The 14,041-nt window shown below is 41.9% G+C and overlaps 1 protein-coding gene across 2 annotated transcripts in view; it reads right to left on the bottom strand.

Annotated features, from left to right (window-relative positions):
• Nucleotides 1–3,009: 3,009 nt before the first annotated feature.
• rfwd3 (ring finger and WD repeat domain 3) overlaps nt 3,010–14,041 on the bottom strand; it is a 30,889-nt gene continuing 19,857 nt past the window's right edge. For both annotated transcript variants that reach the window (XM_033036117.1, XM_033036118.1), the window contains exons 10-13: nt 13,678–13,854; nt 12,625–12,839; nt 11,855–12,072; nt 3,010–4,864 (exon numbers count right to left, since the gene is read on the bottom strand). In XM_033036117.1, coding sequence (XP_032892008.1) covers nt 4,721–4,864; nt 11,855–12,072; nt 12,625–12,839; nt 13,678–13,854 — 754 coding nt within the window. In that variant the 3' untranslated portion in view covers nt 3,010–4,720. The remainder of the gene's footprint in view (nt 4,865–11,854; nt 12,073–12,624; nt 12,840–13,677; nt 13,855–14,041) is intronic.

The raw sequence follows: 14,041 nt of genomic DNA, 5'->3' as shown, positions 1-14,041 counted from the left end.
AGGTAACAGTTCAGGGTCAATTCTGAAGAAAGGTCTCAAATGTCACTGTACCTTAATTGGTACATATGACAATAAACTGATCTTGAAACCTTGACACAAAATGTTGCCTATCCATGTCTGCCTGACCCTGCAGTATAAAGATGCCATTAAGCTGGAAAGGATGCAGGGAATATTTATGAGGATGTTGTCAAGACTTGAGGGCCTGAGACACAAGAGCAGCTGGGACTTTATTCCTCAGGGTATTTTTCCCTAGGGTAGTGGAATTAAGAACTGGAGAGCATAGGTTTAAAGGTAATAGAAGTCAGATCTAATAGAAACCAGAGGGGTATCTTTTACCACAGAGGGTAATATTGAACGAGCAGCCAGAGGAAGTAGTTGAGGCAGGTACAATAATAAATTTAAAATACATTTGAACAGGTACATGGATAGGATAGGTTGAGGGAGATATGGGCCAAATGCAGGTAAATGGGTCGAGCTTAGATGGGGCATCTTGGTTAGCATGGATGAGCTGGGCCAAAGGCTTTCTTTCCATTCTGTGCAACTTTAAATGAGTTGCAGTTGGGATAGGGTACAGTAGGTGCTAGAGTGACATGGGAAGAGGAAATACAGTATGGATTACTATAGGTACAGATTAGGACAGCTACACCTGGCAGTAAAATGTGATAATAATTGTATCTGTAAATGCAATAGTTACAGGGAATCAATGCAAAGGGGATTGTAGTTGTACAAAATATTATTCTTGGAGAAATATGCATAATGCCTTGGCACAATTCTGCAGTAATGTTTTCCAATTGATACTTCATATTTCAAAAATTGCTCAGCTGATTGGCAATCATGCACAGGTTCTCCCCAGTGAACATGCTGAACAAGTGAGCCTCCTCATTTGGACGTATTCATATTTTCACAAACATCCTAGTTGATTTGCGAGCCAAAATGGTCAATGCGACATGTTCTGCTTAGCTTAGATATCAGATTAAGTGCAACATTTAAACAAGTTGACTTTCAGACATGATTAGTTGCTGATCCCAACTTGTAATCAACCTTGAGCTGTTACTTTACGTGGAAGGGAAATGCATGCAGTTTAAGTAAAACTCAACTCCTATTGTATAAAGATACTCAATTCCCTGCTGTGTCTCCCTCAGTATATAGAAATTACATGCTACTCATCAGATTATTGAAAAATATCAAAGCTTTACGGTAGGGGTCCAGTTTAATGTCTTAGAAATGAAAGCTGGTTCAGGTGTAACTGGTTCAGAGCCATAGATTCAGGTGTACTATCAACTAGTTTCAAATGAGACAGCTGCAATAACATGACAGTGTGTTCATAGTGTAATTGATCTGTATTACAGTACTCTCATTTTACAGCATGCTGTTTACAGGAAGTGCTGCCCACTTGCTGCATGAACTGACCTTAGGCGTTTGAAGTCCCAGTGGATTACAATACCCTTCAAATTGTTTTGTTATCAACTTTCAGTTCTGCGCTGCACTCAAAAGTAGCAACTGTTCATTCCAGCTGGCTGACCAAAATTCTGAGAATCAGTATTTACTTTGGCTCAGAATTAGAACTTAACTCATCATTTTTCTTCTACCATCACGCTCAACCTTAGGCTCTCTGCCATCCCCACTGGTTCAATTTCAAGTGGGGCTTGCTACCATGTGTCTGATCCACTGGTAGTCTGGGGGGAAAAAAGCTCTCATGCTCACCCAATCCTTTCCACTCTCACTACATCTATACTCTCTTCATCTATATTAATTCTGCCAAGGATTAGCTTCCTCTGCACTTGGCTTGCTTCTACGTGGCAGTGATTAAATTACTGGCCTGATGACCCAGAAACCTGGATTTGTGATCAAGAAACACAAGTTTAAGTCCCAGCGCAGAAGCTGGAAAATTTAAGAGTCATAGAAGTGAACTGGAGTAAAGCCAGTTACCTGTTACTAAAAGAATTTGTAACAGGTAACCACTAAACTACTGGATTGTCATAAAATTCCATCTAGTTCACTAATATAGAGAGAATAAAAACTGATGTGCCTACCTGATCTGGCCGGTATGACTTTAAACCCAAAGCAATATTGCTCCATCTTTCTGCTCTTTGAAATAGCCACTTTGTTTACAGAAAAGTAGAGGTTTAGCTTAGTTTATTATTGTGTGTACCAGGTACAGTGAAAGGTTTAGTTGCGTGCTATCCAGTCAGCAGAAAGACTATACATGATTACAATCAAGCCATTTACAGTGTATAGACATATACTAAAGTAATAATGTTTAGTGCAAGGTAAAGCTAGCAAAGTCCGATCAAGTATAGTCCGTGGTTCACCAATGAAGTAGATAGTAGTTCAGGACTGCTCTCTGGTTGTGGTAGTTGAATGTGCTTAGCCGATAACAACTGGGAAGAAACTGTCCCCATATCTGGAGGTACAGAAGATACAAAATGCTGGAGTAACTCAGTGGGACAGGCAGCATTTCTGGAGAGAAGGAATGGGTGACGTTTCGGGTCGAGACCTTTCTTCAGACTCATCTGAATCTGGAGGTGTGCGCTTTCACACTTCTATACCTTTTGGCTGATGGGAGTGGGGAAAAGAGGGAGTGGCCGGGGTGCGACAACTCCTTGATTATGGTGCTGGCCTTGCCGGGGCAGCGCGAGGTGTAAATGGAGTCAATGGAAGGGCAGTTGGTCTGTGTGATAGTCTGGGCCCCATCCACAATTCGCTGCAATTTCTTACCGTCTTGGATGGAGCTGTTCCCAAACCCAAGGATGGAAGTAAATGGTAATCTTGTCAGAAATCAACACATCCATGAAAAATTTCCAAATAATATTTCCTTTTACAAAAATTCTAACCACTTATCACTCGCATCCTTGGTATGAGTTCCAGTGCATCAATGCAAAATCATAACTAAAGTTCTACCCTGCCCCAACACATTTATTCTGGTGCTTCTGGAGGCTACTTATTATTCTTGGTTATTATCTGCACCATCCTAATTGGCAAGGCTTACAGACATAGTAATGGGCACAGTTCTGTTCACCATTTTATTAGAAGAATAAACGGGTTTGGGAGAATGAATAGAAAAGATTTACAAATATGATACTAAATCCAAGAGATTACAATAAATCAGAAAAAGTGGCACATACTATGGACATTTCAGTACAAAATGAGGGAGATTAAACTGAGATCTTTAAAATTATGGGTTTGATAGGATCAAAGATGGTTCCACTTAGGCATATTCCCCAACAGTTCACTAAGAAAGATTCATATCCCCAAAATATTGTCTTCATTTATTATTTTCCAACTTTTTGTACTTTGTGCAAGTAGGTATTATTTATACAACTTCAATTTCATCCCCAGATTGATCAAAAATCCAACGCAGATGACCTATTGCTTTAATGAACAAAATTAACAAAGGATAAAATCTTTTGATGCTGAGAGTACTCAAGCTATTTGCTGCCAGAGATTACTTCAAAAAAGTTATCTCTGGAACCCATAGGCTCACCCAATACCAAACAGAAAGTGCTAATGGTTAAAGCCCAGGTTGAAAATTCCAACACACAGATTTTGCTCACGACCAGATCTGATGCAACATGGCAACAACCCAGCTATCACTTAATCAGCAATTATGGAGAGTAAAACATCAGGATTTCACATGCAGTTAATTTTTTTATTTCAATGTAATAGTAATAAAATGACATTTATATACAAACTGCAAGTTGTTATTGCATACGAGCACATTTTCATTCAAGCGCAGAACCAGAAATCGGCTTCCATATCTCCCATCATGGATTTTCCAACTTTGTACATCAAATTAACGATCAGATTCTCGTAACATTCTTGGGCCTACAGACTCAATCATGGTTACTTCCCGTCAATCATTATGTTATCAAAATCAACTTTCAGGTCTCATGCAACAAGTCAAGTTGCTTTTGTCCATGAGAATCAACAGATCCAAATATTTTTCCTCCTCAAATCAAGTGATATTGGCTGTGCAATCTTAATCATTCTCTGAAGATCCAGCATTCCCGCTGGTGGGAACTCACATTCCTGTCTGAACAGGTGGAATTTTGAATGTTGGTTTTAAATAGCAGTGCTGGGGGGCGGCGGCCCATAAGCAGGTGACAGCGATTTCCCACCCTACTGAGAGTTCCTTCACTGTTGCCCTTGTGCAAATCAGTAAAGGGGAGATTATAAATCCTCCTCACCTGAAAGCAGGGAAAGGCGAAGAGATAAAGTGAAGACACAGGCTGCAGATGCAGAAAAAAAGATAAAGCGAGTTGGAGGAGCTGCTGCAGGCCTCTTGGGGTCTCCAGGCAACCAGAATCAGATGTGCATCGATGAAAAGCAAACAACACTGTAAATGCCATGCAAGGAGAGGTATAGTAAAGGGGGAGGGAGGGTGTGGGGGGGGGGGGGGGGGGGGGGGGGGGGGGGCAGGAAAGAGGAGGAGAGATGGTACCAAAATCAAGTTCTTATTCTTATTCAAAGATTATCTTGTTGGAAATGTCACAATTCTTAATAGTAACATTTGTCAGCAATGGAATAAATTAAAGGCCACAGCTTGTAGCAACAGGAATATTTTGATAATTAATTGAAATGGGTAGATCTGGCACACATCAAGACCTACATACGACGAAAGTTTTTATCAGGTGTCGTGATTCATACCTAACAGCAGATTTGGCCTTACGAGTTCCATCCTTGCCAAGTTAATGTAAAAAAGGTCACAAATACAGTTCCATCAGGCCCACTTGTAGATCTTCACCATTTTCTCAGTCAGAGTTCCCAGGAAACTGGTTTGATTCACCTCGAACGGACAGATATCCAGTATTGGTTGGTCGGCTTGAAGCTTCTGGATGAGGGAGCCAGTCCCCGCATTCCATAACTGTTATAGCAAGAGAATGAAAAGAATTACTGAGTCTCAAATTTGTGATTAAGGCTTTTAGAGGCGTATCCATAAAGTGGCGATTTTTAAAGATCCCTTAGATCTTTGAATATTTTAACAGAATGGAAGGAAGCAAGTGTGACATTACTGTTCAAAGACAGAAAAAGGGTAATGAGTAATTGTAAACTAGTCAGGCTGACAGGCAAACGCGTAGCTGACAATTAAAGACATGGCAACAAATAAACATAGAAAACCATTACATGATTAGGCAGCAACAAGTTAATGATGGGCATAACATATGACAAATCTGATTTTTGAGAATGTAACCAGCAAGGCAGATAAAGGAAAATCAGAGCATACTGTATCTTTAGGGTTGTTACATAAATCATGATCATGCCGTGTTCATTAAATGACAAAACAGGAGTAAATGGGTCTATCTTCAGAACGGCATATTACTCGTGGGTTGTCATCAAGATCCTTTTCACTTATTAGCTATTCACTCATTGGGTTTGTGACATATCAAAAGAAAGTGAAACATATCTAAGATTACTGCTGAAGCAAGATCATGTGGGAAATTGTACCAAGGATAATACAATGAGTCTACATGGGGAACAGACAGGTTGTGAGAGCAACTAATGCAGCAGCAGATGAAATATGTGGGAAAATGTTGAGGTTACCCATTTTGGCAGGAAGGATAGGAAAATTATATATATTTTAAATCATGAGAGATTAATAAATAAGAATGTAGAGAGAAATCCCAGTGTGCTGTTTCAGGCAAAGAATGCACGCATATTCAGAAAGTAATTATAAAGGTTGACATGTTGGCCATAATTACATAAGAATTAGACTGCTAAAGATAGAAAGTCTTGCTGCAAATACTATACAAGGATTTGGTAAAATCATAACTAACATACTGTATAGTTTTTAACTTTTTTCCAACTTGCTTGCAGTTGGTGCAGTGTAATTAACTAGACAGATTTTTGGAAGGTGCGGTTTGTCATCAGAAAACAAAACAAGGCTCACTGGATTCCAGAAAGAGATGATTTCATTGAAACAATTATGATTCTGAGATTTAGACAAGGTACCTAGAGAGAGACTGTATTCTCTGGGTGCAGAATCTAGAACAAGGAGACAAAGTATCAGCATGCAGGGCCAGCATTTGAACGGGTTGTGGACAGTTATCTTTACTTTGGTTGGAATTTCTGAACCCAGTCAGCTATAGGTGCTCAGGCTCAGTAAAAACTGTTAATCCAATATGCTTAGGACTTTTGTTCCGCCAGACTGACAATATACTCCAGTTATTCCAATTAATACTCCAACACTCTTAAATATCTACAAGACGTTCACCATACAGTCATTCTCTCTACGACTCTATAATACATTTTTCAGTATCCCATTACGTTTAGAGGGAACAGGGGAACTGGGGCCCTGATGCATTATATGAGGTGCAGGATCTGGGTCTCCAGTGAGCCAGATGCCAAACCATTGGGGTTTCCATTCAATCAGGGGTTTTACATATGATTTTTTTTAGAAACAGTATTTAATAATATGGTTCTCAAGTGAAAGAGTGGGGAACAGGATCAGCCACCGTCATAGCATTGTTGGAACAGGCTTGAGGGGTTACAGGGCATATACCCATTTAATTTTTTATATTCTCTTGAAACGACGCAGTTTACAGTACTTCAGAGATCAAACAACCAGCATGTCTGTCTTTGTTCGCACCACTCAGAAACCTTGCATTGTCAAGTTCGTCACATATCAGGAGGGTAAAGAGGAAAGAATGCATACAAGTATCAGGAACTAAAAATTAAATAAAGGAACCACACTGAAGATTCATTATCGTCTGGTAAATAAAAAGGTGCAAAATTCCTTTTCATACATTGAAAGGATCAAACACATGAACATTTAATTTAAAAATTCTGCCTAACATCTGAGTCATACAATCCTTTCTACCAGGATATCCTTGTGCAGGCTTCTCTTCACTTGTCAAAGCCAATTTCTACTTCTATACCCTTCTCTCCGTTCATACAGTGATTATCCCCAGCACCCAAGGCTCACATTTGCCTAGTACTCTGTAGTCATAGTTTGCTTTTCATATGTCATTCTCAGCTGACAAACAATAGAAACTGCAAACCACCAAGCTCTTTGGCCAAATAAAAAAAAATATGGAGGCATGCTGGTGTAATGGAGATGTTAACAACTTAAAAATGAAGCTTACTGGAACAGCAGTTTTCACTATGCTTTCATTTAAATCCAGTTTACAGAGTCTGAAACGCAGATATAATTAGAGGAGGAGGATACATGATACCTTAATTGAGCTGACCAAGAATTAATAGCCACGTCTATTCCCTGGCAAAGCAGACATTTCAAAGATACCTGCTGCCATCATGTGGGTGAACTCAGCAACACGCACAAATCACTAAAATAGGGTCACATATTTTGAAACCTTATAGAAACACAGACAAGACTTACTCGCCCATCCAGCATCAGCAGTCTAAAGGGCCTGTCCCACCAGCATGCGATTGCATGCGTCTGGCGCGACAAAACGTGGTCGCTTGAGGCATACGGCCTCGCGGGGCCGGTCCCAATTCGAACTGCTGAGGCGTATGGAGTTGTGCGGGTCTGGTCCCGACATCATACTCACCAATCAGCTGGGCAGGAGGCGGGCCGACTGAATTTGGACGTCGCATGGCGTCGGGCGGTGACGTCATCACGCAACGGCACGCCGGGCGGTGACGTCATCGCGCAACGCCACACGATAGGCATACGCTGTCAAGACGCTGCGTACGAAGTGAAGACGCTGCGTACGCCCTCAATGCGCCTGCAGGCCGTTGGCGCACGGGATTTTCAGACAGTGCAAGATTTTTGGAGCCCCACGCGATGTCGGGACCAGCCCCGCACAACTACAAATGCCTCCGCCGATTGAAGTGGGACCGGCCCCGCGAGGCCGTACGCCTCAAGCGACCAAGTTTGGTCGCGCTAGACGCATGCTGGTGGGACAGGCCCTATACAGTGGCTTGCAAAAGTATTCATACCCCTTGAACTTTTCCACATTTTGTCACGTTACAACCACAAACGTAAATGTATTTTATTGGGATTTTATGTGATAGACCAACACAAAGTGGCGCATAATTGTGAAGTGGAAGGAAAATGATACATGGTTTTCAAATTGTTTTACAAATAAAAAACTGAAAAGTGTGGCGTGCAAAAGTATTCAGCCCCCTTTACTCTGATACCCCTAAATAAAATCCAGTGCAACCAATTGCCTTCAGAAGTCACCTAATTAGTAAATAGAGTCCACTTGTGTGTAATCTAATCTCAGTATAAATACAGCTGTTCTGTGAAGGCCTCAGAGGTTTGTTAGAGAACATTAGTGAACAAACAGCATCATGAAGCCCAAGGAACACACCAGACAGGTCAGGAATAAAGTTGTGGAGAAGTTTAAAGCAGGGTTAGGTTATAAAAAAATATCCCAAGCTTTGAACATCTCACGGAGCACTGTTCAATCCATCATCCAAAAATGGAAAGAGTATGGCACAACTTGCAAACCTACCAAGACATGGCAGTCCACCTAAACTGACAGGCCGGGCAAGGAGAGCATTGATCAGAGAAGCAGCCAAGAGGCCCATGGTAACTCTGGAGGAGCTGCAGAGATCCACAGCTCAGGTGGGAGAATCTGTCCACAGGACAACTATTAGTCGTGCACTCCACAAATCGGGCCTTTATGGAAGAGTGGCAAGAAGAAAGTCATTGTTGAAAAAAATCCATAAGAAGTCCCGTTTGCAGTTTGCCACAAGCCATGTGGGGGACACAGCAAACATGTGGAGGAAGGTGCTCTGGTCAGATGAGACCAAAATTGAAGTTTTTGGCCTAAATGCAAAACGCTATGAGTGGCGGAAAACTAACACTGCACATCACCCTGAACACACCATCCCCACTGTGAAAGATGATGGTGGCAGCATCATGCTGGGGGGATGCTTTTCTTCAGCAGGGACAGGGAAGCTGGTCAGAGTTGATGGGAAGATGGATGGAGCCAAATACAGGGCAATCTTGGAAGAAAACCTGTTAGAGTCTGCAAAAGACTTGAGACTGGGGCGGAGGTTCACCTTCCAGCAGGACAACGACCCTAAACATACAGCCAGAGCTACAATGGAATGGTTTAGATCAAAACATATTCATGTGTTAGAATGGCCCAGTCAAAGTCCAGACCTAAATCCAATTGAGAATCTCTGGCAAGACTTGAAAATTGCTGTTCACAGTCGCTCTCCATCCAATCTGACTGAGCTTGAACTATTTTGAAAAGAAGAATGGGCAAAAATTTCAGTCTCTAGATGTGCAAAGCTGGTAAAAGACATACCCCAAAAGACTTGCAGCTTAATTGCAGCGATAGGTGGTTCTACAAAGTATTGACTCAGGGGGGGCTGAATACTTATGCACGCCACACTTTTCAGTTTTTTTATTTGTAAAAAAATTTGAAAACCATGTATAATTTTCCTTCCACTTCACAATTATGCGCCACTTTGTGTTGGTCTATCACATAAAATCCCAATAAAATACATTTACGTTTGTGGTTGTAACGTGACAAAATGTGGAAAAGTTCAAGGGGTATGAATACTTTTGCAAGCCACTGTACATACCACATTTTTTGTTCTTGTGCAGGGGAGCAAAATTGATAAGAAACAGTGTACAGAAAGGAATTGTGCATAAAAATGAGTGTAAACCTCCAATTAAAGTCAGAGCAGGAAAAATAGCACAAAGGCGAAATTGGAAGCACTTTATCCACGTGCACGCAACATTTGCTACAAGGTAGGCATGTTAATGGCATTGATCAAAACGAATGAGTATATGGGTATATACAACTAAATGTGTGTAAAGTAATAAAGATTGGGAATTACGTATTCCAGGACATTTACAGTGCATTCAGAAAGTATTCAGGCCCCTTTACTTTTTCCACATTTTGTTACGTTACAGCCTTATTTTAAAATAGTTTAAATTATTTTTTTTATCACCAACAATCTACACACAATACCCCAGAATGAAGAAGCAAAAACAGGTGTTTAGAAATTTTTGCAAAGTAATTAAAAATAACTGAAATATCACACTTACTTAAGTATTCAGACCCTTTTGCTGGGACACTCGAAATTGAGCTTAGGTTCATCCTGTTTCCATTGATTATCCTTGAAATGTTTCTACAAATTGATTGGAGTCCACCAGTGGTAAATTAAATTGACTGGACATGATTTGGAAAGGCACACACCTGTCTATATAAGGTCCGACAGTTGACAGTGCATGTCAGAGCAAAAACCAAGCCATGAAGACAAAGGAATTGTTCGTAGACCTCTGAGACAGGATTGTATCGAGACACAGATCTGGGGAGGATATAAAACAATTTCTGCAGCATTGCAGGTCCCGAAGTGCACAGTGGCCTCCGTCATTCTTAAATGGAACCACCAGGACTCTTCATGGAGCTGGCCGCCCGGCGAAACTGAGCAATCGGGTGAGAAGGGCCTTGGTCAGGGAGGTGACCAAGAACTCAATGGTCACTCTGACAGAGCTCCAGAGTTCCTCTGTGGAGATGGGAGAACCTTCCAGAAGGACAACTATATCTGCAGCAATCCACCAATCAGGCCTATATGGTAGAGTGACCAGACAGAAGCTAATCCTCGTAAAAGGCACATGACAGCCTGCTTGGAGTTTGCCAAACAAGATTCTCTGGTCTGATGAAACAAAGATTGAACTCTTTGGCCTGAATGCCAAGCGACACGTCTGGAGGAAACCAGGCACCGCTCAACACCTGGCCAATACCATACCTACGGTGAGTCATGGTAGTGGCAGCATCATGCTGTGGAGATGTTTTTCAGCGGCAGGAACTGGGAGTCTAGTCAGTGTCGATGGAAAGATGAACGGAGCAAAGTAGAGAGATCCTTGATGAAAACCTGCTCCAGATCATTCTGGACCTCAGACTAGGGCGGAGGTTCACCTTCCAACAGGACAATGACCCTAAGCACACAGCCAAGACAACGCAGGAGTGGCTTTGTGACAAGTCTGTGAATGTCCTTGAGTGGCCCAGCCAAAGCCCGGACTTAAACCCCATCGAACATCTCTGGAGGTACCTGAAAGTAACTCTGCATCGACGCTCCGCATCCAACCTGACTGAGCTTGAGAGGATCTGCAGAGAAGAGTGGGAGGAATTACCCAAATACAGGTGTGCCAAGCTTGTAGCATCATACCCAAGAAACTTGAGGCTGCAATCGCTGCCAAAGGAGCCTCAACAAAGTATTGCGTAAAGGTTTTGAATACTTATGAAAATGTGATATTTCAGTTATTTCTTTCTAATTACTTTGCAAAAATTTCAAAACACCCATTTTCGCTTTTTTATTATGAGGTATTGTGTGTAGATTGATGATTTTAAAAAAATTAATCCATCTTTAAGAGAGTTAGATGTGGCCCTTGTGGCTAAAGGGATCAGGGGGTATGGAGAGAAGGCAGGTACAGGATACCGAGTTGGATGATCAGCCATAATCATATTGAATGGCGGTGCAGGCTCGAAGGGCCGAATGGCCTACTCCTGCACCTATTTTTTATGTTTCTTTATCTTAGAATAAGGCAGTGGAGGCCAATTCTCTGGATGTTTTCAAGAGAGTTAGATAGAGCTCTTAAAGATAGCAGTCAAGGGATATGGGGAGAAGGCAGGAACGGGGTACTGATTGTGGATGATCAACCGTGATCACAGTGAATGGCAGTGCTGGCTTGAAGGGCCGAATGGCCTACTCTTGGCCCAATTGGCTATAAGACAAAATTACTTGAAACGCTATTTTCAGGTTTTTATATGGAACATAACAACATGATAGATGTATCCATTATCCTATCCAGCAGCGTGGTTGCAATCTTTGATCACGGACATGCATTAAAATGGAAATACAGGAAGAGGGATGTCCAAAATACAGTCAATGATAGGATGAATGCATCAAACTGACTGGCATCACTCACCATTGCACTGTTGGTTGCTTCATCTCCTGCGCACACCAAGACAGTGCCATCTCTCTCAGGACTTGTGAAAATGGCATTTTTCGTTAAAAGTTTGCATGTAGGGCCAGCGTTGAACGTTTGCACCGGGTAACAGGTGCAGATGAGATTCTCAAGCGACTCTGGAGAGGCACTGCTTGACAACTCCATCATGATACACCGTAAAGAACTGTGCGTTTTACCTTTAAAAATAAACAACTTCGATTAATGCTACCTGGGAAAGTTTGTGATTTTTGCCACAAACAAATGTCCATCTTACAAGTGAGGATTTTCTGAGATCTAGTTCCATAATCCCAACAACTACACAAGTATAGGAAAACATACATATAGGCAAATGTGACCCAGGATTATCCTTTATATTTCCTCATTTACGCTATACATGCCAGCCCAGCCCCTCACGATTGAAGATAATTTATTGAAATTAATAGGATTGCTCATTCGAATGGTTAAATTACACGTTAATCAATGGAACTTGATGAATTTTTGCCTTTAATCATTAAACTGGAGTCAATTTTGTGACCACTGCAATTTACCAGCCAAGCCAGACTGTCCAGTGAACATATTAAAAAGAGAAAATGCTGAAATACTTTCTCTACAGATGCTGCCTGATCTGCTGGGGTTTTTCCCAGATTTCCAGCATCAGCAGCTTTTTGATTTTATATTATCGTTCAATACCCACATTGTGCCATTAGATATGCATTACCATCATATTTCCCTCAAGCTCATCCACATACCTGGCCTGTAGGTAACAAGGCAGTGTCGCATCATGGGTTCGATCTGTATATCTGTGCAACTCCCAGCCTCCAGAGGCAGCAAATGTGCCTTGTAGCTGTTTGTAGATTTCTGTTCCCAAAAGCAACCCCCTTCCAAAGTGCCAGCCACTAGTCCACCACATGGAAACGCTGCAGATGCCGTTCGAGGGAGATAGGAAAGTGATGTCACAGGACACCTGAACAATAAAAGTACAAGTGGAGTTGGGAAAGAGGTTGTTGCAGGAAGAACTGGTCATTGTCTGCAGCAATCTTGCAAGAGGCAAGGGAAATAAATACATCTCCACATTTGTTATTGTAGTACGAGGAGGAAGAATGTGAGATACACGGATTACATGACTAAAAATAACCGAGGAGGATCCAACTGATGTGTAAAGGACAGTTTTTCTAGGATACTAAATACGTTGCTCACCATTTTACCTGAAGAGATTAAGAAATAGCTATCCAAATCTCTCTTCCACTTCCTGGTTTCTTGACCTATCCAGTCTAGTTTAGAGATACAGCACGGAAACAGGCCCTACAGCCCACCGAGTCCACACCGACCAGCGATTCCCGCACATTAACACTTTCCCACACACACACTGGGGGCAATTTACACATATACAAAGCCAATTAACCTACAAACCTGTACGTCTTTGGAGTGTGGGACGAAACGGAATATCTTGGAGAAAACCCACGCAGGTCAAGGGAAGAACGTACAAACGCTGTACAAGCAGCATCTGTAGTCGGGATCAAACCGGGTTCTCTGGCGCTGCGATTCCGTGCCATCACTATCTTTCAATCCAGATTTCAGACACATTTTAATTGACCAAATTGCTGCTGGTGGAACAGGCGAGAAAGATTTCTCATTGGTCCATTAGGAAGTGTCATCCATCAGTTCCCATAAGAACTTGACCACAATGTATGTGCTGTTGCTGAGGAAGTGGCCAAGCATTCAGGTGACAGAAGGGACAAAAGGTGGTGAAGAGTACAATAGCAAAGAAAACAACAGCTGCCATGTGTTGAAAAATACCCTACCTAGAACCCTGTGGCGGGAGCTCCTGAACATGTGTAGTGGTGTCCCTCATGTCGTAGATCAGGATAGAGCCATTTATCAATCCAGCATAGATGTAGTTGGTGTTATCCATGCACCAACAGCAACTCCATACAGGGCGACCAGTGTTGTAGGTCTGCACCACAGTATTGGCAAGCAAGCTAGAGAGATTAAAAAAGGGTTAATTTTCAATGTAGGTTAGGTCATGCACAGAGTGATGAAGAATGATATGGCTAACATTCCAGGCAGTTAGGACCAAGCAGCATTAGAAAGCACTCAGCATCACCTTTCACAAGAATGAAATCAAAAGTCAATTCAGCTGATGAGACAGTGCAGCAATTCATGATT

Source organism: Amblyraja radiata, chromosome 17 (assembly GCF_010909765.2).
Source record: "Amblyraja radiata isolate CabotCenter1 chromosome 17, sAmbRad1.1.pri, whole genome shotgun sequence".
NCBI lineage: Eukaryota > Metazoa > Chordata > Chondrichthyes > Rajiformes > Rajidae > Amblyraja > Amblyraja radiata.
This window is presented reverse-complemented; position numbering and strand designations above follow the sequence as displayed.